At 33.0% G+C, this 27197-nt stretch overlaps 1 protein-coding gene across 5 annotated transcripts in view; it reads right to left on the bottom strand.

The window, feature by feature from the left end:
* LOC117120580 (myosin-10-like) overlaps positions 1-27197 on the bottom strand; it is an 80542-nt gene that overhangs the window by 14066 nt on the left and 39279 nt on the right. For all 5 annotated transcript variants that reach the window (XM_033265606.1, XM_033265609.1, XM_033265607.1 and 2 more), the window contains 18 exons: positions 21971-22063; positions 19477-19540; positions 18776-18874; positions 18286-18429; positions 16126-16340; positions 14603-14755; positions 11961-12047; positions 11405-11488; positions 10626-10790; positions 9817-9931; positions 5592-5779; positions 4740-4861; positions 4190-4259; positions 3910-4070; positions 2947-3055; positions 1898-2101; positions 843-991; positions 182-296 (listed from right to left, as the gene is read on the bottom strand). In XM_033265606.1, the coding sequence (XP_033121497.1) occupies positions 182-296; positions 843-991; positions 1898-2101; positions 2947-3055; positions 3910-4070; positions 4190-4259; positions 4740-4861; positions 5592-5779; positions 9817-9931; positions 10626-10790; positions 11405-11488; positions 11961-12047; positions 14603-14755; positions 16126-16340; positions 18286-18429; positions 18776-18874; positions 19477-19540; positions 21971-22063 (2337 nt within the window). The remainder of the gene's footprint in view (positions 1-181; positions 297-842; positions 992-1897; positions 2102-2946; positions 3056-3909; positions 4071-4189; positions 4260-4739; positions 4862-5591; positions 5780-9816; positions 9932-10625; positions 10791-11404; positions 11489-11960; positions 12048-14602; positions 14756-16125; positions 16341-18285; positions 18430-18775; positions 18875-19476; positions 19541-21970; positions 22064-27197) is intronic.

Here is a 27197-nt window from a genome sequence, read left to right as displayed (position 1 = left end):
ATTATTTAAGAAAGTGGTAGACTGCGGGTACCGGTTGCCTAGTAACACATATCGCCACCCTTATTCTTGTAATTAGAGCAATGTAATTTCAATGTAAGGGGATCAAATAAAGCTCTGTTTTGTTTGGGTCGAAAAAAAGAGTGTCCAGCCATTCATGACCACATGGAAAATCAGATTGTACCTTAGCATATGTGTCATCAATCATTGCTAAGTCTTCTTCTAGCTTCTTGATTTTGGCATCAGCAGAAACTTTTTCAAGTTGAAGTTTTTGGCGAGAGGCTTCCTCTTCTTCAAGTCTAGCAAAGAACAACAATGACAATTACTACACCATAATAATAATAATAGTATTAATATTTTTTTCAATTATAAGAGTGTGCACATGAAAATACATCAACACATAATAATTAGTGACAGAAAGAATCTACCAACCCACTGAGCAATTACATTCAAGTAATAAAAAATTAACTAAATATTATATAAGTGTCAGCTAATGACCTCTAACGTAATCAAGGCCACCCACACTCATAAATTCACACAGACCACCCCAACACCCTCACTAAATCAGGCCTTCCATGTTGATACCCCCTACATATGTCACTGCCTGGAAAAGTACTGGGTCAGGATGTGGGCAAGAACCATCTAAGCACCTTGTATCCTTTGGTAAAAGGCGCTATATAAATTTCTATATTATTATTCTTATTACTTGTGTTGTTCCTCCGATGTTCACTTTTACGTAGGTACATCCTGCAAAGGACCTAATGGTCCGTAAGCGGATGGTAACAGGGGCAGCACGGGCCAGTACACCGGGGTAACCCCCCTACTTGTCTCAAATGATGACTTACTGTTCCTCCAAGTCTCCTATATTCACCAACAATTTCTTCTTTTCTTCTTCCAATCTCATGCCGCGGTCTTCCTCTTCTTCGACCCGAGCTTCCAAGTCATGTAGTACGTCCTCTAGTTGTTGTTTCTTTGCAGCAAGTTGCTGTCGCATCTGGAAAACAGTTTTAGATACATTGAAATACACAGAAAGAAAGTTGAAATGTAATAATTAAATCTAGGAAACCATGTAATAAATGATTAGAATTTAATGATTTTAGAACAGTAAAAATTACCTCCCCTTTCCTATTTATAACCAGACCCCTGGGAGGGACAATGTATCTTTGCAGTCATTTTGGTAAAATATAATACTTTATTTGTAATAATGTAAATCTAATTTTTAAATGTTCACATTTTTTATTGTTATATTTAAACCTTTCAAATTTTTAACTTTAATAACTTTTAAAATGTTTATCTTTTTAATTGTTTTATCTTTGAATGTTTCTACTTTTTTAGACAACAGGGTTTGGAAATTCAGGCTTGCTTGTTTACAAACTTTCAACAAATTTGATTATGTCAACGTCACAGACGCACTAACGCACATGCATGCATGGGCGATTGCAAAGATTTATATTGCTTTACAGCATAGAAACCAATAATTATTAAATAAAATAATTAGTTAATTAAAATAATTCAGAGATGCCAAGTTTGCTAATTAGCTGGGGATGGGCCCCCTCCCACAATAGAAAAATACTTGACAAGGTTCCCCTTGGATCTAAATTTGGGCGAAAGGCAGTTTCATTTTTCCAAACCACTGAAAAGATTCACTCCTCTTGGCCATTAGAATGAGGTATTACAAATAACAAGCTTGCCACTTTATATAATCCTGATTATTGATTTTCTAATGAGATAGCTCCCTGTATTTTTTTTTTTTTTTTTTTTTTTGGCCCCCATCGACGACCGGCGTGAGAAAATGATTGTTGAGAGGGTGGGTGTGAGAAGAGGCGCTGAGGCATGATTCTCACGCTGTAGGCGCGAGACTTGGCAGGTCTGATAATTAATTAATTGCAAATAAACATACCTCTTCAGCTTCCTGGCTGAGTTCGGCCTCGGCTGCTAGCTGCTCAGCGAGAATGTTCTTCTCTTCCATAACTTGCGAATACTTCTGTTTCATCTCAACATAATCTGTCTCGATCACCTCCAGTTTGTCCACAACTTTCTTAAGCTGTTCTTCTTTTGTACGCATATCGTCTTCTTGTCGTGTTACGTTCAACAGCGGCTTCACCTGAAAAATAAAGGATAAAACATGTTCAGTATTTAATAAATTAATAATAATTTAATAAAGCGCCAACATCACTAAACCGAAGTAAAAATCAAGGCGCTATGCATGTTTAGATGTTAAAAAGTTTATGTTTTGAGTTCGGTCTTAAAAAATAGCAACTGAAGGTGAGTCAGCAATATGTTTAGGGTGGGAGTTCCAAAGATTGTCAGCTGAATATAAAAATGATCTGTATCTGAAATTTGTAACCCCTATATCAACTGATCTGGTTTTTGGTTGGTTTTTTTTATATATTAATTTTTTTATTTTTAAAAATATATTTATTCATTTTAAAAATACCCTTTGCAGAAATTATGATTGTTTTTTTCTTGGCTTTTATGAGTGAATTTTTATTTTATTTGTTAAATTGAAAATAAAAATAATAATAATGAAGTAATCAAATATAATTACATACAAATTATATGTATATTTAAAGTTTAGTCTTGTGCAATTGTAAATATTATAAACCTAGAATTAAATAAAATTGTATTAATATAGCAAAAAACTAATTTAAACTGCAATGTGGATTAATTTTCTTTTATTTTTTTTATTTTATTCCCTCAGATACATGGCCAAGGATTACCAATAGTGACTTAATCACTGCCCTATTAGATAGGTGGCAATTCCTTCACATGGCAAACATATATACATGGTGCTCTACTTAAACTAAGTCTCATAGCTAGGCTTGTGGAGTAGAGTCCTGGAATCAAACAGGATTTGAACCCAGGACCCTGGGATTGGAAGGTGAGCATCTTAACCACCAAGCTATTCAACTCCACTAATACAGTAATAATAAAAGATTAAGTGCGTACTTTAGTGAACAATCGCCACCACTGCCAGTTTCTCAGTTTCAGGTAAGCCAGGCAGTTACGTTGAATAATTCTGATGGCACTCAGTTGCTGCAGTCGCTTCATGTAGTTCCTGAAATTAAAGATCATTATAGATTCACTCAAACAATACATTTCTTATACCTCTGGTATAAGGAAGGGGGATAGGGGAGCCTATACCTGGGGAATTCCTTTATCAATCAAAAGGCAACTTATTCAGCACCGCATGCCTAATTCAAATCCAATATTTGATTTTTTTTTTTTTTTTTTTTTTTTTTTTAGAGCATTTGTAAAAAGTCAGCTAAGCTACTTATTCAAGTCATATCCTAGGCAACCTAATACAAACTTTTGATTGGTTAAAAAGATGCTGGACTGTTCCATTTATTTTGAAAAAGGGTAGATTTTTTTTTAATACAATATCAAAATGACAAAGATCTATTATAGGAATGTTATAAAACAAATAATGAATGTTTCTATTTGTGCAATGGAAAGAACATAACTCTTGCACACAACTGATCTTATATGATAATTGCTTATGTTTCAAGACAATTAAACTTAAACGCCACACTATAAAATTTTATATGCCACATAAATAGTATAATCAAAACTCTAAAATACTCCTCGCATTTGGAACAATTGCCAATTAATATCAAAGAATTTCATTGTATGTGTAATGTACATGTATATAATATGACAAATAAATCTATTGAGTATTGAATTGATTGAGTATTGAGAATGTGATACTTTAGGAACATTTAAAAAACAATTGAAAACTTAACTCTACAGTTTACAGTTTAAATCTGATGTGCCTATATATAGGCATGCTGATGTCATATTACACCCAAATACGGGCGTACCACATTTATTTGTCACATAAAATTTTATAGTGTGGACAAAGGCTTAGGGATGTCTAAAAACATAATGATGGGTGAGGGTGGTATTTATTACCTGCGAGCAAGCACCCCTCTACAAGCAGCTTGGAAGCGCGTGATTATGTCGGTGAGTTTCAGATCTCGTTCCTCTTCTAGATGAGCCAACACACCAGCACGAAGGAAGATTTTGCTCTGACCGAGACGGTACAAGTTTTTATCGAGCTCAAGGACCTCAATCTACAATTCAAGAACAATTTCGTTTAAATAAACAGAGAACAGAAAACGCACAAAATGAATAACAAATACAAGTACATATTATAGTAGAATTGATTAAAAATGGTTAAAAACAACCTCACCATTTTCTGGACTGCCTTTTTACCGTCCATGAAGCCTTTCGGGATAATGTGTGGTGTTAGAATTTCATACCTGTAAAAACCAACAAGAGGCAAAATATAAATTAGAAGACTATTTGCATACTTAAAATAAAAATTCCTTATTGGGCTAGGTGGCTGGGAACCTGTGGCAGCAGCAGTCCAGCGTCACATGACTTTAACTACAGCATATAACAGACGCACATGGATACGAACATTGTCCTTTAATCCGCCTAACTCTTAATATGAGGGTTATTCGAGGAGCCAAGCAATCAGACTATGACAGGTTTGAACCGGAGTGTTCATCACAAGAAGCAGGAACAATACCTCTGAGCCAACCACTCAGCGGTATTATTTTTGCCACTGTCAAAAAAAGGCAGTGGCTATTGTTACATCAGTCTCAAACTCATTCTGATTGGATGTTTGTGCATTCAATGAAAATTACGAATTGTTTTTTTAAGCAGCTTCTCTTCAAACCATAGTTCACTGGTTCGATCCTGAAAACAAAAATGGTTGAAAATGTTTACATAATTACCTCTGTCTGAATTCCTGGAATATAACTCTGTTTGGGAAACCTTGACGGCAGATACGGATTCCCTCGAGCACACCATTACACCGCAGTTGTTCCAACACCAGTGGCGATGTGATCTTCTGGGCCTGTAAGTAGTTATTAAATTGTTAATAATTTATTCAACTGAAGTTAAATTTAATTTATCATGACTGCTAACACCATTTTTTTAATGCAAAGCACAAAAGAGCCCTCAATTATCATAAATACCTTGTAGTACAGTATACTGGTGTAATTATATCCTACTGAACAGATGCAATACCAAATGTGTGACCATTACATTACATTATAACTATTGTTATTATTTTGTTAATTATTATTGTTAAAATTTGAAGAAAAATTTTCTGTTCCATTTGAAAATAGTATTTATTTATTGAATTTAATAATTAAAAAAAAATTAATTTATCATCATTAATCAAGTGAACATCATTAACACCTTGGCTGCCAGTACTTGTCCCACAGGATATTGACATATGACGTATGTATGTAAAGCGGACCAGAAAACTCAGAGTGAATAAAAATGCTGTCGCAGTGCCGCCGACGAGTTTAGTCGTCCCCTAATTTTCCTACCAATTTATTAGACACATCATTATGACTAGATAAAATTTCAAAAATGTATGTTTGTACATGTAAACTTGTTTAGGCACATGGGAAGGAACCTTCAAAACAGGTCTGGCAGTCAACATGTTATAACCTTAATTTTACAAAAAAATTAAATTTTTAATCATAAATTATAAATCATACCAATTATAATTTCATTGAAGTTACATTAATTATGAAATCCAAATAAAACTTGAAAGTTAAAAACTTAGTATTCACCTTCTTCTCATGATTTGGAATGATACAACGGACAAAGTTGGGATTGGTGTTTCGTAGTGTGATCATCAGTTTGTTCAACTGTTCCTTATACAATTGACTAACAGTGCTAAACATTCCCTTGCGTGCTGAGCGTCCAAACACGTTCTCGCTCTTACCGCCTGTCATGGCACTCATGCTGACGATGACAGCTGCGGGAAAGAACGTGAAGTGTGTGAGTGGATTTGATTGGTGCAATTCAGTGGTTACATCATAGCTACTTGCGAAATGGCATTGTCGCAAACTAATAGATTCTAATAGGAAACTCTTAGACGACCTAACAACTGAGCTATGAGGCCAATGAAGTCCAGATTATCAAATTCTCCTGGACCAAAAACTGTTGTTATGGCCATATATTCATGATGTGATGCCATCATGCACATATTTTGACATGTCATATGTTTTTGTCAAATAATATCTGATAGTCTATGCAGAGTTCTACAGGGTAATGTGAGGGTGAGTGAAAATGAAAACTAACAGCAACTGATCAGTAGGGAGCTTTCGATTTGTTTGACGATGCGACACTCGAACGGAATCACTTATGCATGACCGTCCTACCAGGCGTCCCACGTCTATACAAGGATTTAGCCAAATTGCGTCTTAGAATCCATGTGATGAGGAGATCTTAACGTATGTTCTTGCAAGCGCAATGACTTTATCGAAAGCTTCCTAATGCTAATAAATCTTTGAGTCGTAAATTCAAATGCCAATTTGCACAATATATATGTGGCAAAGACAAGCCAAACCAGTCACTCGTCGCAAATCGTGTTTCAGAGAAAATGGTCAAAACATGCTGGAATGTCAAATTTTTAAAAATCTATTTTATTGTACTAAAATACACATCATTCTATGCTGTTATTTTCCCCATTTTGAATGTTAAAACAACACTTTTTAAGAATTTAAAGATAGTTTCTGCATGAGAAATGCCTGAAATCAAACTTTGAAGGCCGATTTCTCATATATTGTTCTTTAAACAGCTGTGTGGTTAAACGCTTGTAACTTCATAAGGAAATGTCCGATTTAAATGAATTTTTTTTACCATTTTATAGCTATTATTTTACTCTCTAACACTGTATTAATAACTCAAAATCGAATTTTGCGACGAGTGACTGGTTTGGCTTGTCTCTGCCACATATATAATACTGTATATATATATATTCAGCATTTTCAACTATTGCTGACAACAGGGTATTTGTCTATCTATACCAAGCTTACGCATTTTATATGTACATATAAGTAATCATTCATTAACACTCTGCCAGCCAAACACGGATATCTCCGTGTTTGGTAATGCAACTCTTGACCGCCAAACTCCATGGTTCCGATAGATGGGGTAATTACCAACAAGTATTAACAATTTGAACACTATATTCAGTCTGGACCGTACGTATTTCACTATTTGTTTGTTTACATTAAACGTAGCAGTATATGATGTACTTTCACAAAATCACGATTATCTTAGCTTCGTTGCGAAATTGCATAAACCTCCGAAAGTAAGTCACGTTCAATTTACTGTTACGGGTCACAGATTATAATTAGAATAAAGTGTTTGGTACCACTGTAAAGCTAAGATGTTTGTAGTTCTTGTAGTATTCAATACATGTCAATCTGGTCACATACGCACTCTCAACAAGCCTTGGAAGAGTGTTAAAATTATCTAAAAAGTCTGGCGGTGGCTGATACTATTTTTTTCAAACCCCTGGCGGTCAGAGTGTTAAGCTGTGGCTCAAAAAAATATATGGTATATTGATTATGACGAGCATACTGGCCTTTGAAAATGTGGCTTAAATACTAGCCATGCTGAACTACAGAAATATCATAGATGTCACAATTTTTCTACATTTATCATTTTTATGCATTACCACAAATGAGGCATGTCGTGGCGAAATGCTTCAGATTTTGCACAGGCCAGTATTGAGTAAATGAGCTTTAATATATAGGAGCTCAAAAACTTGCCTAAAAATCCTAATTTGTTTTTCATTATAGATCAACAGTTTAATGTCTGGAAGTGGACAACTAATTGTTTATTTAACGTTATTTTGATAGTTAATTCTATTAAACAGTGTATGCACAAATAACTTTAGAAGGCAATTACTCAAAATCTGTACTTTCACTTTCCAATAACTAAGGCCTGAAATGTTCAATTTCAATGAATGACCCCCCCTCATTTTAAAGATCACATGCACTGGTATCTGAAAATACCAATAACTTGAATTTCAATTTTTGCTACAACTTAGCCATTTTGCCACAACATGCCGCAAGTCAAAAAGTGGCCAAATCAAATAATGATCAAAAACATCTGCTTTTGGGTGAATTGCATAACCAAACAACTCTAGTATACAAAAAAATCAAGTTTTTCATGAAAATGATTTGAAATGTTATACTTTTTAGCCATTTTATACAAATATGATGATTTTCTTGCCTTTTACTATATCCAAAACTATTATTCATTTTCCTATTTATTCATCAATAGATTGATTGTACACAGTTGTTAATGTTATCAGTCAACATGTTGGGATATTATGTAAGCCATCGTTCAGTCCTGATCATGTGACTTTATTTACTGCTGTGTAAATTACGTTTTTCAGATGGTGATTTTTCGTTGCGTCCCGTACGCCACATAGAAGTTTAAAAGTTAGCATTAAAACCAATATTTAAAAGATAAACACTTTTAACTTTACATCCTGTGTTTTTAGTCTATTAATAAATGCTATAGCAAATTTTAACGCATTAAACACATTTATCTGCTATAAAATAATTTATTTAAATTGGAATTGGAATTAATACTATGACTACCCTGATTACTAGTATCTAAGTAAATGTTTTTTAAATTAATATTAAAGTCCAATTCAATGTACATCAGGGAGACGTCTGTATTTCACTTACTCAAAATCTCAAAATCTATATTTACTATGGGGGAAAAAAATGTTTTAACCAAAAACCTCACCATATCCAGATACATTACCTGTACATAATTTAAAACCAGAGTAGTCTAAAACAAATGAAGAAATCCTATATAGTTAGTAAAATTGATTATTTGTATATGGTCGATTCCATGGTTACGGGTGCTACATTCGGACAGTTTTTAGAGATTATAAATGAATAATACAGTTCAAACAAGTATCAAACCTTTTCTATATTAACAGCAAACCATAATGCTAATACTGTTTTATAAATGTAAAAAAAAAAAATTTTGGAACGCCACCGGAATCTGAAAGAGTGGTCACGGGGGTTACGCACAAAAACAACAAAAAAACAATTTTAATATAAAAAGTCTGAAGTGTTTAGGATTCACTAAATTTCTTTTATATTTTATTGAAGTATTTTGAATAATCTTACATATCATAGCAAACACCTTGGGAAAAAAATGTGACATTTACAGGTGAGGAAGGTGCAAATGTGACTGTTATGGGTGTTACATTTCTGTTACGGGTGTTACAGCGTGTGAAATTAACAAGTTTTACATGCTTTGCTCTATGCTTCAAATCCTTTTTTATGCTATTTATGTTAACATAAGAAAAATTACATAGTATTTTACTTTGTCTTAATATCATGAGATGTGTTTACTCAGCAACCACAGGCTCTGGGAACATGTGAGTGCCAACGATTAGGAGATAGCTTTTGTGAACTATTTAATTAAGGCTTCACGGTCTCCGGAGAACTCTTTAAATTCTGTAAAGTATTTTGTATACCAGAGATAGTCAGGAAAATGGAAAATACCATAAATAACATGTAGAACAAATATAAAATTGTAGTCACGATGTCCCTGTTTCTGTGGAATTGACCATATACATAATATGCTACTCAGAGATGTCCCGTACACCATATTTTGGCTGTCCTGCACGCCATGCTTACATACAAGTTTTAAGTTTTAAACAAACCTGATTCTTTTCGCTAAGTGCGACAGCACTTAATCGGGAGTATATTATTACACTGTGTGTAATGGAACACTTTCGAGAAATGGTTTTTTGAATACAATGCATACAATGTTAAAATGAATAAATAACACATTTCTTTATAAACATTTATTTACGATGACAGGACCTATAGTAGGTTTACCTAACTATGGGGATATGAGATGGGTAACATGGGACCAGGCATGGATGCGCCACGCCAATATTGCTATAAACGCTGTGACGCTTATTCGAGCATTTACTGTATGTACATATTTGTTTGTTTGTTTTCTTACCATCCTGCCAGATCTTGCTGATGAATTCGTTGTTGGAATTTTGAAGCATGTTGACGACATTATCGTTTATGGGATCCATGTTCTTTACACGCCATCCTGTGCCACTGTAATTAACCTGAAAGAGTTGCAACAGTTATTAATATTGTTTTAATAATTATTAGTATTAGTATACATTTTTTTAATCATCTTTGAAATAATTACCATTATTTTTTGTAATTATCATTATTAAAATAATATTTCAATCAATGCACAAACAATTATTTCACAAGCATTCATTATTATGAATATTATCATCACTGAACTGGCACTGGTATCATCTCGATGTGTTCAGTACCCGTGTAGCCTAATATGCTTATGTCGCTTTCAAGTGTTCGGCACACACACTTTGGTTACCACCGGTAGCCACCGCGTGTGCGCTGAACCGTGGATATCTCTTGGTCCCCGGTTCAATTCCTATCATGCTCTCCTTGTGTTTCAGCTGGAAGGCTGAAATGCAAGTTACGAAGGCGCACCGTCTTTCGGATGAGACTTTTAGGTCATTGGCACATATGCACGTTAAAGAACGCAGTACAATCTTTGGATTAGCGGATTTAGATTAGCGGATGTTTCCTAATGTAGAGCCCAATCACCACTGGATAAACCCCACTAAAAATAAGTCTTCTTCAGACTTTTGTGGGTTATCGTTGGTGTTTACACCGAGTAAATCCATCCATTCATCACCACCACCGGCATAGCCAACTCAACTGTGCAGGTCTTAGTTTGGTTGTTCCTTAAATTATAACAATAATTTTTTTTTTTTTACCACGTACCTTTCCTGCATAATGCATGATACAGAAGTCTGCGTTGTCCCTGAAATCGGCTTTTTGGAACTTGGGATGTCCCTCCTTCTCCTTGACAACCTTGTCTACAAATGTCTTGTCTGTTGCTTTGGGAAACCAGCATTCATCATCAAGAAGTGACAAGATGCCTCCTTGCTGTCAATCAAACATAAAAGAAAAATATATATTATAATCACTGTATATTTATCATTATTATTACCTACATTACCAAATCAATCATCATCAATTAATTAACAAATTAGTCAAACGTTCTAATATATATGTATAGTTGTCTCAGGCTATAGTTATGTTAGTTGGCAATGGTAGGAGTAGGCCTATCCAGCACTAAGACATTTCAACAACATCTGGACCTGACAAGTGTGAAAAGTAAGAGAGGAAATTCAGCTAATCTCTCAGGGACTTCGCACTACAATTTTTTAGCCCAGATTTTTTTCCCTTCACTTCATCAAGACCCTTAACCATGTCCCTAGACCTCATGCCAAAATTCAACCGCTAATAAAAACCATCTTTATTGTAATTGTCTTTCGTTTAATACTCCTTTTGATTATCAAAATCAATTATCTATCTATCATCCACTATTATCAATCATCATCCTCATTATTCAAGCTCTAATGATAATGGAAAACTGCACTTTATAAATTAATGCTAAATATTATTACTACCACCATCATCCAATCACCAAGCGTAATAACATTACATTGACACAAATTGAAGTCAGTAATTAATAATCAGATAAACAGGAAACATACCTTCTCGATGAGGTCAATGCAAGGTTGAAGGTCAAGTCCAAAGTCAATGAAATTCCAATCAATGCCTTCCTTCTGGTACTCTTCCTAAAAAAAAGGAATGAAACACATGTAAAAGTTTATGCAATATAAACAAATTTTATGTGACAAAACAATGTGATATGCCCCTATTTGGGTGTAGTTTGACATCATCATACCTATATATGGGCACATAACACAAATTTGTCGCATATAATTTGAAAGTGTAGATGAAGCCTTATCAATGCACACATATTATGTGTATGCAACACGAAAGAGCCCAGAGCAAGTCTTCGACAGTTACCTTTGATAATAAGCTATCAATACAGTTGTATATCAGGCCTACATAGACCCCTTAAGAGTAGGCTAATATGTGAAGCCCAATATATATTATTCTGACTGCAGGCCCATTCTGATTTGCATTTTATGGTCCCTGGTATAAGACGACCACCCTTAAACCCCATGCCAATTGGGGGGGGGGGGGGATAGTTATTTTGAGTTCACTTTAAATGATAAGATCAGCAATGGGATTATGACAAACCTGCTCCAAGATGAACATAGTGTGGTTGAACAGCTGTTGTAGTTTCTCGTTGGTGTAGTTGATGCAAAGTTGCTCAAACGAATTCATCTACAGGGTAAAAAATGAGAATATGTATCAATAATATTAACACAGTGTTGAAACTATAATATTTGTTTTTAAATCAAATCAAATTTCAATAAAAAGAAATTTAATATCGACACTTAATGACTCTGCCTCAAGTAAAGTTAAGTATGACCCTTAGAATATCAATTATTAAATTTTCTTTGACAAAAAACTACTGTATGCCCATATATAGTCATGATGTGCCTATATATGGTCATGATGCGATGTCATCATGGCCATATTTAGGCATCTGGCATGTTTTTTTCAAATAAAATTTAATAGTCTGGGAAAGGCGTTATGTTTTATTTTAAATTTCATGAGATTAAAGATTCTTTTTGTTTCTTAAATTGAAGGGAAATAATCAATTGTTATATTTATAAATATCTAATTGTAGTTGGGGAATTTAAACTTTCTAATTCAATCAGTCGCAGCTTGGAAGAATATGTAACTGGATATGTTTACACTATATGTTAATGTTAATATTAATTAAATTTATATAAATAACTATATTGGTTAACCCAGTCTTACCCTCCCACTCATTAAATGTCATTATTCATTTTATTATAAATACATTTTAATATTATTACAATAATTCATTAAATTTATATAATTGGTTATAACCTAATCTAACACTCATATTCATTTCATGTCATCACTGTAAAGTCACTGCATATCTACACCAACACCATAAATTTAATCTTATAATTATTCAATCAATCTTATGTTGCATGCATAAAAAAAAAATAAAAACCAAAATAAAATTGAAAACAATTCTGCTAAAAAAAGAACTAACGACAACAATCGGGCAGCCATTAAAGACTGCCATCATTTGACAGATGGCCAAGTATGTTAACACTTCATTTAATCCTTACCCCATGCTTTTATTTTCAAACATAAACACCTTTATCAATTGAAACATCAACATTGACAGTAATAGTAGGTTACAGCACTGCATAAAACTTCTTTTAATATACAAAGGAAAAAATAATGCTAACAAATTAACTTAAATATGTTGTATTGTGTTTTGGTTTGTATGTGTTTTTTTTTTGGTTTGTTAAGACTATTTTGTCATTAAATCTAATTATGTTTTAATATTATTAGTATAACAATAATAATAGTAATAACAATAATAACAAATAATAATATATAATAATATTAATAATAGTAATAATAAATAAATTACAAATAATAAATAAAAGATAAATAAGAATAAATAATAAGAATAAATAATATAAATAACAACAACAATAATAATAATAATAATAATAATAATAATAAATGAAAGTTAACTTTTCTATTACTACTGAAAAATAGCTAGCATAATATTTATAGTAATAAGAAATAATTATCCAGTAATAAGTAATAACAATATAAATAATAAATTTAAGAGAAGTTTAATAATCTTTCTAGAGGGCCTATTATCAGCCATAATCCAATAATCTTTGGCAAGGGTTTAAAGGATCAAAGGAAAGAAATGGTCAAGGTATGAGTAAGACTTAGATGCATTAACATGAGTAGGAGGGTTAGTAGAGAGTGTTAGTAATTCTGCACCTGTATGAAATTACCAGTGATGAAAATTCCATGTCTGTGTATAGACGATTCAGTGGATTTTCCTGGATGGAATGAACGATTTAAAAGGAGACTGAATGATTACAGAAAGGAGGGAAAAACGTCAAAGGAAAAAGAATGAAAATAAAAACAGTATGAAGATGTAAAGAGATATGAAGATGTAAAGAGATATGTAATTTACATAACAAAAGTATTTCACTAATAGTTTAAATTATGACTACACTATATGTGAAAGTGAAAATTAAGATAAAACTTCTCTTTTACTAATAATAATATATATATATATTAGAATAATATATTGTTGTTTAAGTTCCCTCTAATACCACTGAATGACGCAATTTCATTCAAGGTTTTGCAAACTAAGCTATCAAGCTATAAATCATATCTGTACTGAATAGCATATTATATCAACATAGAGAACACCATTTAAAAACTACCACTGTCCGGCAAATATATAAGGTGTTTAAATGCCATAGTCTCTCTAGTATAAGCCCATCACTTGAAAACAAAATTGAACCAACCCTTGGGGTGAACTTATAGTTATACATGGGGAATCTCCTTTTTAATCAAATGGCAATTTTTAGGCAATGTATGGTTAATTTTTCTGTGAATATTTGTCAAAAACCATACCCTGGGCTTGGGAGGAGGGGGTATAGCAGTATTACTCCTCAGAATGTTGACTTCTAGTAATAATAATGAGAGATGAAAAATGGGAGATTCCATTATTATAAAGGGGTGTTCACATTCTGTCTTTCCCAAAATATATAGTCTTCATCAAGACTAAATATTCATTAAATATAAAATGTTAACCTTCACTATTAACTTTGGCTATTTGGTATCTCCCAGGTTGTGGCAGATGCTGTTAATAATTTTTTTTTTTTTTTATACACTTAAAATTTTAATAGCGTTTTGTATTGTTATTGCTTGTGTTGTTTACCCTATTATAAAATTTTTTTTAAATAAATCTTTACCTTGAAGATTTCAAATCCAGCAATATCGAGGATTCCAATGAAGGAGGCACCTGTCCGCTTGGTTCGGTCCAGTGAACGGTTGATGCGGGTTACGATCCATTTGAAGAGTCGCTCGTAGATAGACTTGGCTAAGGCCTCACAGGCAAACTCAACCTAAGGCAAAAACACCATTGCACTTTAATAAAGTTCATAATTGTCATGATTTATTATGGCTATTAAAAAATGTACTAAAGATCAAACCCCTAAGGAATATAGGAGCTCTGTTGTTTATCATTTTAAATGTCCAGGTTGTAATAGTGATTATATTGGTAAGACAGATGCTAATAACTAGAACATTCTTCACGATCTGATAGTGTTATAAATGATTATATACAAAATTGTGAGGCATTCCAATACGTTTTAGGTTCACAAGGTATACTTGAAAATGAAAATGTAGCATGTAATGTAAGTAATAAATTAGGTTTAATATTTTCTAATATTAACATTATTGACAGTTCGCAAAATTGGTCTATACTATTGTTTAAAGAAGCGTTTGCTATACGTAGGCTACACCCAATGGGCTGAAAGCTTCAAAGGAGCTTTCTTTGTTTTTGCAGATAACTTTGATCAGTAGGATTTTAAAGGATGCTTTGATCTTTAGTTTATTCATAGCTGTGTCACCTACTAGGGGTAATGTTTTGATTGGTCAAACATTTTTGGTACTTGTGCATATAAGCTTGCAAATATGGATAATTTTTCATTAATGATGACGACATAATTAATGTCGAAATATTGAATCCCGACACGATGGCGTGCATTTCGATACTTGGAGTATGTATTATACTATCTTATCTGAGATTAATCAGTGGACCTTTCGGTTGTCATGTTTATATGATTATGTTCTTTTGTTGCTGATTCTAATGCTGTTCATGACGATTATATTTATCTTGCTGATAATGATGATGATCTTGTCATAATAATGATGATTATGATGATAGTAGTGATGATGATGATAATGATGATTTGAAGTTGATGATGTATTATTGTTGCTGATGCTGTAAAAAATGATAATGATGATAACAATGATCCCATTGATAACAATGATTATGTTATTGATAATGATGGTGCTAATGATGTTGACAATGCTGTTGATGATGTTGATTATGATAATGACAATGTTAACGATGACTATAATAATGATAATCTTCATGATGACAGATTTTGTCTAATGTTGTTGACTATGATGGAGAATACGATGACGATGGTAAAGTGACCTCACAATACATCTATACACAGACACAATGTATTATATCAAAGACTATATGATATGAACTTTGAATACAAAACTTGTTTCAACTCAATAAGCCCTCAGGTCTAGACTATCCAAATTTACTTGACAAAAACATGTGACATGCCTGAATATGGTCATGATCACATCACATCATGACCATATATAGGCACATCGTGACTATATATGGGTATTCAACAGTTTTTGGTCAAAGAATATTTGAAATCTCAACACAGCTTTACATTTATCGTATTACCTGTTCCTTGGTTTGTGATTTGTGGACCATATCACGTCCAACTTTGAGCTTCGGTCTGGTGAGGGCTTTGGCGAAGTCCAGGTACTTCATACCAAGAAGAGAACACAGTTCCTGGGCAACCGTCGAGTCGGGTAGTGTTGCCTGGTCTGAGTTCCTTTCCTGTTTGAACTCCATGTTGCCGAACTTCATAACACCTGACACAACTTTCAGGATGGCTGTAATGAAAAAGGATTGAATGCATTTATTAATCCTTAATTGCAATTTTTTCACTAGATGTACAAAATCTATATTCTCAATCCTACATTGTACAGCCCTTTTTTCGCGCGCCCTTAATTTTCGCGACAAAATCGGGAGAGTAGGATATTGCTAATATATAGGCCAACAGAACATAATGATAGGTTTTTTTCTGCATCATGTTTAAAAACTGAAGGAAATCGTAAAAATCGCAAAAATAGAAGGACACAAAATATTTCAAATTGTAAAATCGCGAAAATATAGGGCCGCAAAAAAAAGTGCTGTACAGTATTTCATTGAAGCCATATTTCAGCAACAGCCAATTTACTCAAAACATGGTTCTCATACAACTAAACTTTAAATGCTCACATGTGATAGCATACATGGATCTACTTATACTAGGGAAGCCATTCAAAGACCAAATTAAAGCTTATAATGTGATCTACCCAAATATAATATAAACTCAATGTTTTATTTCCTAACCATGAGACACATTTTGTGGTGACACCTTGCAAATATCTGACAATACTTCTATTGGATTCCTCAAGAAACTGGGTCAAACAGATTCCAACATATTAAAAATCATCAAAGAATTACCACATTCAAATGGAATAACTAATCCGATTACAGCCTACAATGTGACTGGTGCCAATATTGAATTATAGTTTGTTTTCAGAACACGTAAGCCTAGGGTTTTCTTGTGATCAATGATGGGCAATAAATAGGTATAGAAAAGGCAATGTTTACTCCTTCTCTCATATTGATGTTAAGGCAGGAGCACCATAACCTTATAACCTACAGCCATAATATCGCAGCACACTCACAAATGGTTCTGGTGGTGGAACAAGCCTTCTAGGACAAGGACTATAAACCGTAGGACCTACAGAACCCAGTACATCCTTTGAGATGAGTAGTGGATTACCCTGGTTTACTGGTACATACAGCATCTGCAGACCTGCGGTTATGGATCCTAAATTCCTTTACAAGATGTACCATCATAAATTCGTAAAAACTTGATGCTTTAAATTGGTTAAATAATAATAGCTATTTTTGACTTTGTTTTTGTAGTTAAATGATATGTTATCACCATGAACAAAACCATATACGGTACTATACAAGACAAATTGTGTGAAGGAAACTATGGCTAAATTGCCAAGCAATATAATCATAACACAGTCCTACAACTAATCCAACTCCTTAAACTAAACATTATAGGCTGTTAACTACAGCAAGCTCATCCGCTGTTTGTTTTAATCTCTTCCTGCATGTGATTATAAATGGCTATTAAATGGGTGGGGAAAAAATAAATTTTGTAAAACTAATAGTTATAGCAGTAACAAGTATCCTGCCAAACACTTGTAAAGAGAAACCAAATTTAATCTTAGGGCATCTGAAAATGGTAGCATCAGATCATTTTTATCAAGAATATTTTCTTATTTGTTGTGGAAACACAGTGTTAGCATTTCAATAATATAAAAAGCATAAATATTAAAATAGCTATGTTCATATTACAACTGGTATCACTCACTTTAAAAAAAAAACTTTTACTAGAGATAATAATTATTGAAGGATGATTTAAGGAAATGACAGTGGCTACTGCATTTGGAGAAGAGGAAAAATCCTATATGCCAACAAATTTGAATGTTTACTTTTCATATATACCAATAGATCTAGAGATAGAGTGTACCCCTATAATATACACCTAGGGAGTGACCAAGTGTAGGTCTACCTCTAATTAAGGACCCCTCCAATTAAAGACCACCTCCATTTAAAAACCACTTTTCTGTAGTCCCATATTAAAAAATGTCTTTTATCTTTATTATTCCAAAGACCAACGCCGCTAAAGAACCATGGAAACCCCGGTCCCAAAAGTGGTCTCTAACAAACTGTAACTAGGGAAAGGTTGTTAAATGGAAGCAAACTTACATTTGACATCGTCTTTGCTGACGCCCATGATTTCAAATGCTTCCATGGTGCTGTTGAATTCAGACTTGTCGTCGACCCCAGCGACTGGCACGTTGCCATTCGACAGGAACTTGTACTTGGAAGCATCTGTTATCAGAAACTCCTCTGTGAACAAACAATACCAACAAATAACACATAACACAAAAAATAAAACTGTGACAAAGTGGTTGAGGTGCCCAGCTTCGAAGTCCAGCGTGCTGGTTCAATTAATACACATTTTCAAATATGGCGCATTAGGAGCCAATAAGAAATTGGATTTGGAGCATCTTTTATGAAAAGCTCCTCTCTGAACCAACAATAACTCATAAAGTAGAGATTTGACATGGTGGTTGAGGTGCCCGGCTTTAAACCCAGGGTGCTGAGTTCAATCCCAGAACATAAATATTTTAAAATATGGAAATAAGATTAAGGGGAAGAATCGTAAATGTTTATGAAAATTATTTTGTCTTACCTTTCTGTTTTGGTGTGGTACCCATAAGCATCTGATAGAAGAAGTGGAAGGTTCTTTCAGTCGATTGCTGGCGGATAACTCGGGCCTTCTCCAATAAATCTAATCACGTTAATTTAAAGTCTCTTAACACAAACAAAATCTGCAAATTAATGTCTGTTACAGCACACACATGAGCAAATTCAGCTTAGCATGGAGATGTCCCGGGAAAAAAAAATTCCTACTCACTTTTTACCAATAAGAATAAGGCTAAACTTTTCTTATACCTTGTTTAGCGAGACCTCTGCCTGCCAACAATGATGATTTAGAATAAAAGTTAAAATTTATTTTTGGAAAATTAGCTTTCTTTCTTATTCAATTATCTCTCTCTCATGGGCTTCTGCGCCACATCAAATTTTAATGTGGCCTTTCCTCAGTTCGAGTTTGTTTTCTTAGATTTTCTCTTCTCTATCTGCTCTCTATTCATTTATTTTTATACGACAAAATACTCAAATATCCTCACTACCCTAAACCTGGTGTACATTTATTGTAAATTGGCAAATTCTGTTAAAATTGTTGTATATTTTTTCATCAATAAAATTTTTTTTTTGTTATACAATGTCATTCTAAACATGTCTGATGATGTTTAACATCTGAATAAGACATATTTTGAAATTATGATTCTGATAATATTTTGCAATGTAAAATTTGCTGGTAAAGGATACAAGTTTCAATACTGGCTCCTGCAATGTAGCCCGATGTGTCAAAGTTGATGCGGATGAATTTACCCTGCAAAGTAAAAGTAAACCACATGGTTACATGCACCTCAGACATTAAAACAGGAGATCGTATAAAAAAAAAAACACAGCATTGTCATCAACATTAGCTCAGTCGCCCAGTGTACTAACCACCACAAGGACCCCACTGGAAGTAAGTCCTTCAGATTTTTGTGGGTTAACCTTTGTGTTTACACCAAATAAATCCATCCATATTCTAGCATTAAGTAAATATAATTTATAATGCTCACAATGAATATTCTACGTATTAATATCCATTTCTATAATATCTATCTTGCTCAGTCGCCCAGTGTACTACCCAAAAACAACCAGAAGGACCCCACTGGAAATACATCCTCCTTCAGATTTTTGTGGGTTAAGCTTTGTGTTTACACCAAATAAATCCATCCATATTATAGCATTAAGTAAATATAATTTATAATGAATAATATTCTATGTATTAATATCCATTTACTATAATATCTATCTTGTACTTAATATTCTACTTTCTATTTTACACTATAAACAATGAAATTATACCAATCTCTAAAATGTTGAAGGAAGTAAAATTACATATAAATACTAATGAAAAAAATCAATGAAATTTATTGGGGAAATATCCAAGTTTTAAGAGCTTAAAATTGTTGGTAATTTCATAGCAACAGGACCCCTGAAAGGATGTTATCAAAATTAAAGGGGAGACTCTATATAAAACAAATTATCTATTAAGGATGTACTCCTTATATAGGGATGAAAACGGATTGTTAATTTTTTTGTTTATTTTACCAAGCTCTAGTTTTACATTAGTAGAACTGATTGACATGGTTGATAATGTCACAGGAAATGGTGGGAAAGAGATGAGAGTTAGCAGAGAGAATCAAGTGATGGGGGTGATTTTTGACTACAGCTTATTTTTTTGCATAGCAATTTTTCAGTGGGTCCTGAGATAAAAAGGCAAATAATCTTAACTACCAGGCTACAGCTAACTGTATAAATTATGCCCTCCCCTTCAAAGCAGTTTTACAACAGTACAAAACATAATGAATGTTAAGTTGTCTCTCTTTGCACTTGGGAACAATTTGTGCTCTTGTTCTCTGTTCATTTAGTCTCAGGCTAGCATTCTTCACCTCTTGTGTACTGAACAGGTTCAAGTTACCGCATGCAAAATTGGGGTCAGATGTCACCGAGAAATGCTGACAAGCACATAACTCAGTTTTTCTGAGCAAATTTGATTTGAGGTTTAAATATTCGGCCTTATCAATAACACAACAATAGGCTTAACAAAGTGGAATGCAACACTATTTCTGTTTTATGACAGAAGCATCCAAATAAAAAATTTCTAAGTGTGATGATAAAATTGCTCCTCACATCTTCCTATGATCTAAATTATCTAATTAAGTATGTAAAATTTACGCCAATTTAAATGAATAAACGTCGGTTCATTCGTCCGGGGCGTGAAAATAAACTTTGAATGTACGGTAGTAGAAAGTGTCCTGACCAATCAAATACACACAAAACATACCTATGCGTCAACTCATTCTATCTAACTAGCACACTATATTGCGATACGCTACCACGGCCTCAACTGCGTTGTTGCTAATCGAAATAAAACTTTATTCATATTCTTTTGCACGTTGTGCCACATGTAAGAAAATTAGCGTATGGTGCTAGATTACTCGTAATCTGAGATCTAATACTCACTATTATCTAAGTTTGTATCTCTCCACCCAGGAGGATAAATGTGTAGCTGGTAGGAATTATTTTGTATGAAATTAGTTTGTGCTAAATTACTTGCACATACTATCAATAGTCCCCAGAGACCAGACAGGTTTGTGCATTGTGTATGAACTTCTGTATATTTAATAGACTGAGATTTGCTTTAGCTTTAAGCATGCAGTGATTTCTTTGCTCTTTTGTTATCCGATTTAAAAAAAAAAAACATTGAAGCTTGCATAGTAGACATACTGTAGTTTTTGGACAATTTTTGCATCGTCGGGCGTATAAAAAAAATCCCCCAATTCATTGTCAGAATTCAAATTTTTGGTGTTTTTTACGGTTTTGATCTAGCCGGCTAAAAACAGAGCCAAATGCAAGGCTATCTTTTAAATAATATCAGTTCCACAAAATCTTATTTCCACGCCTTTAAAATTTAGTTTCCTCATAGGCCTAACATTTTAGTAGTAGCTTTATTGTAGTAGTAAATTTGCATGTTAATGGACAATTCGCACAAAAGACGAACTTGACTATAAAAATCCAAAATTTGTATGTCACACGTATAAGAAGCGAACATTAGGCTTTTCTATTGAAATTTACTATTTCAATCCTTGTCTTATTTGGGAGTATATACGGTAATAAACGAAATGAAAACACCATAACACAGACACATCCTATAAGCAGTTGGATGCAAAAGAAATATATAAGTATTACAACAAATTAAACTTACAAATCGTGAAGAGTTGTCATTTTTCACCGTCTTTGCGTTGCCGAATGACTCTAGAATCGGATTGGCCTGGAGTAGTTGCGCCTCTAGTTCACCCTGCCAATCAAATCATCACGAAAAACAATTAGCAACAATATTTTTCAAATCAACTTTGAAAATTCATGTAGAGGCAGTAAATAGGCATATATCAACAACCAATATACAAACTTATACTTTTAGTTAGTTTTTCAAAATTTACCAAAAGCAATGAGATTGTAACATCATAAACAAACTGAATGATGCAAAGAAGTTTGAAGAAAGAAAATGAATTTAAAAAGGTCAAACTTTTGAAACAACTGCATTTCAGCACACCATTAAGGCAAGCATAAGAGTAAAGTTGAGAGAAAAAAATTACAAAAATGATTCAATTTGCTGACGGTGAAAAAGGTAAAGCGAAAGTGAATACACTGCAGAAAAAAAAAAGAAGAGAAACAACACTTCAGAATTTAAATATACTGAAAATTATTAAATAACCAAAAATCTTTGTCACAAAATTGTATAAACATTGATTCAACTTACATGTAACTTGTAAATGAAAAAAATGTTTACAGTTCTAAGAATTTTTAAAACTAAATGTAATGTACAACAATAATAAAATTTACATAGTCAGGGTTTGTAAAACAATTTCCATAATGTTTTCTATAATACTTCCAGACCTTAAACTTCCAAAAACCAAAAAACATGTCATGATATCACACGACTTAAACAACCAAACTTACTAAGCAACCTCTTTTTGTGACATCGAAATGAAACGAAATATTGTTCACATATTTCAATAAATATTTAATTTGTATAGTTTTTTTTCCCTTGAATGATCCTAGACAACACATTAATGTTCTAAAATGCATACAAAGCCTATTCTATGCAGTAAAGCACCTTATATTATTACACTGTATTAGACACAATATAGATTTTAGATATTTGTTTTTCGTCAATAACTTTAAAAAGTAACACTCAAGTGTGCCATTTGGAATCATCCAATTTTTATCATTTCATCTTGCTACTTCTATAGTTTCCTTCCTTTCTATAATACTCAGTTGAAAAACATAATCTTTAAAGTAGGTATGACCTTTCACCTCGACAATAGACAATTATATAGTTGTAACAGTACTCTATACTGTCAGTTTCACAAAATTAACAACAAAAATAGAGAGGAAGTTATATTTACAAAAAGAAACTAGTCAATTATTTTACTAATGCTGTGTTTTACAGTTTATACTATCAAGCTTCGTATCTGGGATTTGAATAGGATGATGTCATAACATATGCATATATGGAAAAAGCAAATATTTGTCACATAAAACTCAGTTTGTACACAGAACTTCACATACTGACGGTTCCTTGTGTGTACTTTATTTACTGTTTACATATCAGTGGCGGATCCAGGAATTTTAAATAAAGGGGACCCATGAAGAGATAAATGGGGGGGAGGGAGGTTTGTACCATCCAAGCCCCACCAATTTATGATTTTGACGCCTCTAGATGGCCGGATATAGCAATGCCAGACCTAAATTTAATTAAAATTTTCCTTTTCTTTCCATTTTTTTTTATTATTTTGAAAAATTTAGGTGGGAGGGAGGGGGAGGAACAGGCTGACTGGACCCTCCCCCGAATCCACCACTGCATATGGCACAATAATGTAAACTATTACTTTAACAGTACAAGCACTCTAATGGACTAGATGTAAAGTAACGCGATTTTAACTTAAATTCTGATTGTATTGGTAAATTAAGTATAAAATCATGATTTACTTTTATTTAATCCCCTTGACGACATACAGTACAGAAGCAGGGGATATTTGGTTAAATTAAAAAGTTTCTTAAAACATTTAATTTCATTTTGTTGTGCATGGCAGAACATCTGACTTCCGTGAAGACAATCGATAATAAAGTGCTAGAAGTAAAAACATGCAAATATTATGAATTTGCAGAATATTGGTTAGTTTCTAGGAGATTCTTGGTTACTTGCGTGATTGGAGGAGGCCATCTTGATTTCAGGGATGACTCCCGCAACTTCCTTCTGGGAGACATGGTACCACTGCAGGAACTCTGCCACGCTTTATTGCCATGGTAATGCAGTTTAAAAACACCCTTGATAATTACATCATCATGTAGGTATTTGTAAAATAATACCTACTGTAGATCAAGATAGTTTTCTTCCATGATTGGTTCCACTGTATAGTATTAGGCTTTGCATTTAAGAGAAGACTTATTTTAAAACTTGTTTAGCAAACCTACCGCCTGGCAATAATAATGACTTCAAATAAAAATAAAATTGTATTTTTGGCCAATGAGTGCACCCACTGCCACGATAAAAATTTGAAAAATTTTCTTTATTTTTATTACGCACGCCCCTGCCTTGAAATCTCCAAAAATATGATATGTATAATTTCTTTCTAATTATATAAATTTAAAGCATTTAACCATCCCATTACTGTTATACATTGACCAATACAATTTTACTTTTATTTTATCATCCGTCTGAATGTTTTTAGCACTGAAAACCAGTTGCTAAATAAGAAAACATCATTTTACTTTTATATTTTTTTTTGCCCTCCTCTGAAGATTTTTTTTTTTTTTAAATAAGTTCACGAAACCAGGTCTCATGATGTACGGTCACCAATAACTACTGTTACAGTACTTAGCATTGTACTTAAGTACCACCAATAAATATATTTCCATATATGGTATTTTATTTTATACATAGGTGCTACTGTTTACTAAACCTGGAAGTATTTCATCCAAAAAAGAATTGACCATGAAATTCAAAAACAATTCACTTCATTTCATTGCTTTGACCTTATAGGTGGTTTTGACCTTCACTGTAGCATCAATGAACATATTTTGCACAAGGTGGTTTTCATTTACTCAAAATCAAATGTCAAAGTTCAAGAATGCAGTACATAAATAAATGGAATTTAAGCTACACCTTAACATTGTACAATCATAAATATCATTCCCGGAATTTTTTAGTAATTTACCCAGATGAAATAAAACACTTGGCATAATTACAAGTTTGCTTTAAAAAATAATACTGTAAATGGTGTAATAAGCACCACACTAAACATGATTTTTTTTTTCGTTAAGCACCGCTCTCGAATAAGCCCCACGGTGCTTAAGAGTAATATTACCCAGGTTTTTAAATACAATGTACAGAGTGTTAAAATGAATAAATAACATAATGAAGGCAAGTATTTATATATAAAATGTTCATTTACAATGACGTAGGATCTATGATAGGCCTACCGAACTACAGGAATATGTGAAGTGGTTAACATAGGAATGGGCATAGAAAGCGCCAAGCCAATACTTTTTCATAAGTGCAGCTCTCGAATAAGTGCCGCTCTAAAGCTTCCAAAAATGTCATAAGCGCCGTGGTGCCTACTCGAGCATTTACCGTATTTTAACATGTCTTTTTTCTCCTGTTAAGTTCTTTGACTTCTTCAGTTCTGTTTACATTATTAAATCTTTATACAATGGATCCACCAGCCATGATCAATTTAAAATATTGTATTACAATGACAACAACTTCTTTTTTCAAGTTGGACAACATTATTTGCAATGAAAATGTTCTTTTCATGAAAGCAAATGAGATGAACTGGAGTCAGACCTGTAGCCAGTGCCAATGAATCTAAGGCTCTATAAAATGAATACAGTACATTTTTTTTTTTTTAAGAAGACATTTTATAAGAATACTGAGGCTAAAATTGCTTAAAAAATAAGAACAAAATAAGAACAAATTGAGGCTGAGGCTTTTACTGGTGTGTATACTACTGTATAAACGTATTTACGAATCTTTTGAAATTCTGAAGGCAAGTACAGTATTTTCTATAGTTTTCAAGTCAAAGTATAGAGCAATCTAAATATTGAATTTTTATTGTCCAAAAGCTCAGCATAGACAAACACATAGGAAAAGAAGAAACTGCATGTAAATACAAAGAGAAAGTTTGGAAAAAAGGTAAAAGTTATCAAGAAATGAAACAATGGAAGTTAAACAAATGGTTAAGATTCAGAAAATGATTCAGCATGCACTTATTATTAGTAAATTATACAAATGCAAAATATTATTAACACCAAATAACATCCAATTTATACAAAGGCCAACTTCTCAACCAAAAGTCAAAATGTGGGTACAAATTGCAGTTTTTAATATTATTGGTTCGTTGTTGCATGTGTTAATTTCTCTCATTGCTTTACTTAAAAGCAGTGCCAACTTCATTCTGAATGCTCATCAGAGCCTATAGAAAAAAGTGTTAGATTATCACTCACTTCCTCATCAAAAATTTGGGAAATTTTGACACGGTAATAAAAAATGTTTTTTTTTTTCTCATTAAACATACCATCATGTGGTATGCGGAAAGTCCATATCAAACAATGACGCAGATGTTATATGAGCATTTTGTTATTTTAGATGTAATACACTTTACACAAATATGCAAATACACTTCATCTTTATTGTAAATTTTGAGATTCTCTTTAATTTAATTATGTTTCTTCTATTTAAATAGGCCTACACCATATCTGGATATTTTTAATTCTCTCGCTCACAAATTTTTTAAGTCAGTGATAATCAAATATATTTTTCTATCTGCCCTTACACCATCAACACATGAACTCAAGATCTTTTATTATTTTACGTTGGGATGAATATCATATAGGCACTATTTTTTCTTTTATTATTTTTACGCACACAGTAAACAAGCATTAATCTCCCGCCAAAAGGAATGTAGATGGTTGGCTTGTACCATAAATATCAAAAATCACGCTTTGAACATTTAACAAGTGGAAAAGAAGTTGGTTCCAATGTCTGATTAGGCCCCATAAAAAAAATGATTAGTTTATCATCCCCGCGCGCATCTCTTTTGACGAAATCGCGATTTTTTTTTTTTTTTTTTTTTTTTTTACTAGATTTTTTTCATTGAAAAAACGATCGTTTGTTCGTCAAAAACAAATTTTAAGGCTGGTGAATGATGATTTTCGATCTTTAGAGTAGTCGCCAAGTAACAATATCTATTTATAAGCGATCTTTTTCATACTGCACATGTCCACAAAGAAAGAGAGATATGACGTTCGTTGACGACGAACGGCGAACAAATCTCGAAGTTTCGCGCGCTAGCTTTGCTCTCTCTATAATATCATATTTAATAAAAGTACATGTGTTCTTGTTAATCCGACTTCCCTTTATTCTTGAC

This window comes from Anneissia japonica, unplaced genomic scaffold (assembly GCF_011630105.1).
Source record: "Anneissia japonica isolate Jap-2015-1 unplaced genomic scaffold, ASM1163010v1 scaffold3474_len973312_cov172, whole genome shotgun sequence".
NCBI classification, from domain to species: domain Eukaryota; kingdom Metazoa; phylum Echinodermata; class Crinoidea; order Comatulida; family Comatulidae; genus Anneissia; species Anneissia japonica.
Note: the sequence above shows the minus strand (reverse complement) of the source record. Positions and strands in the feature narration are given on the sequence as shown.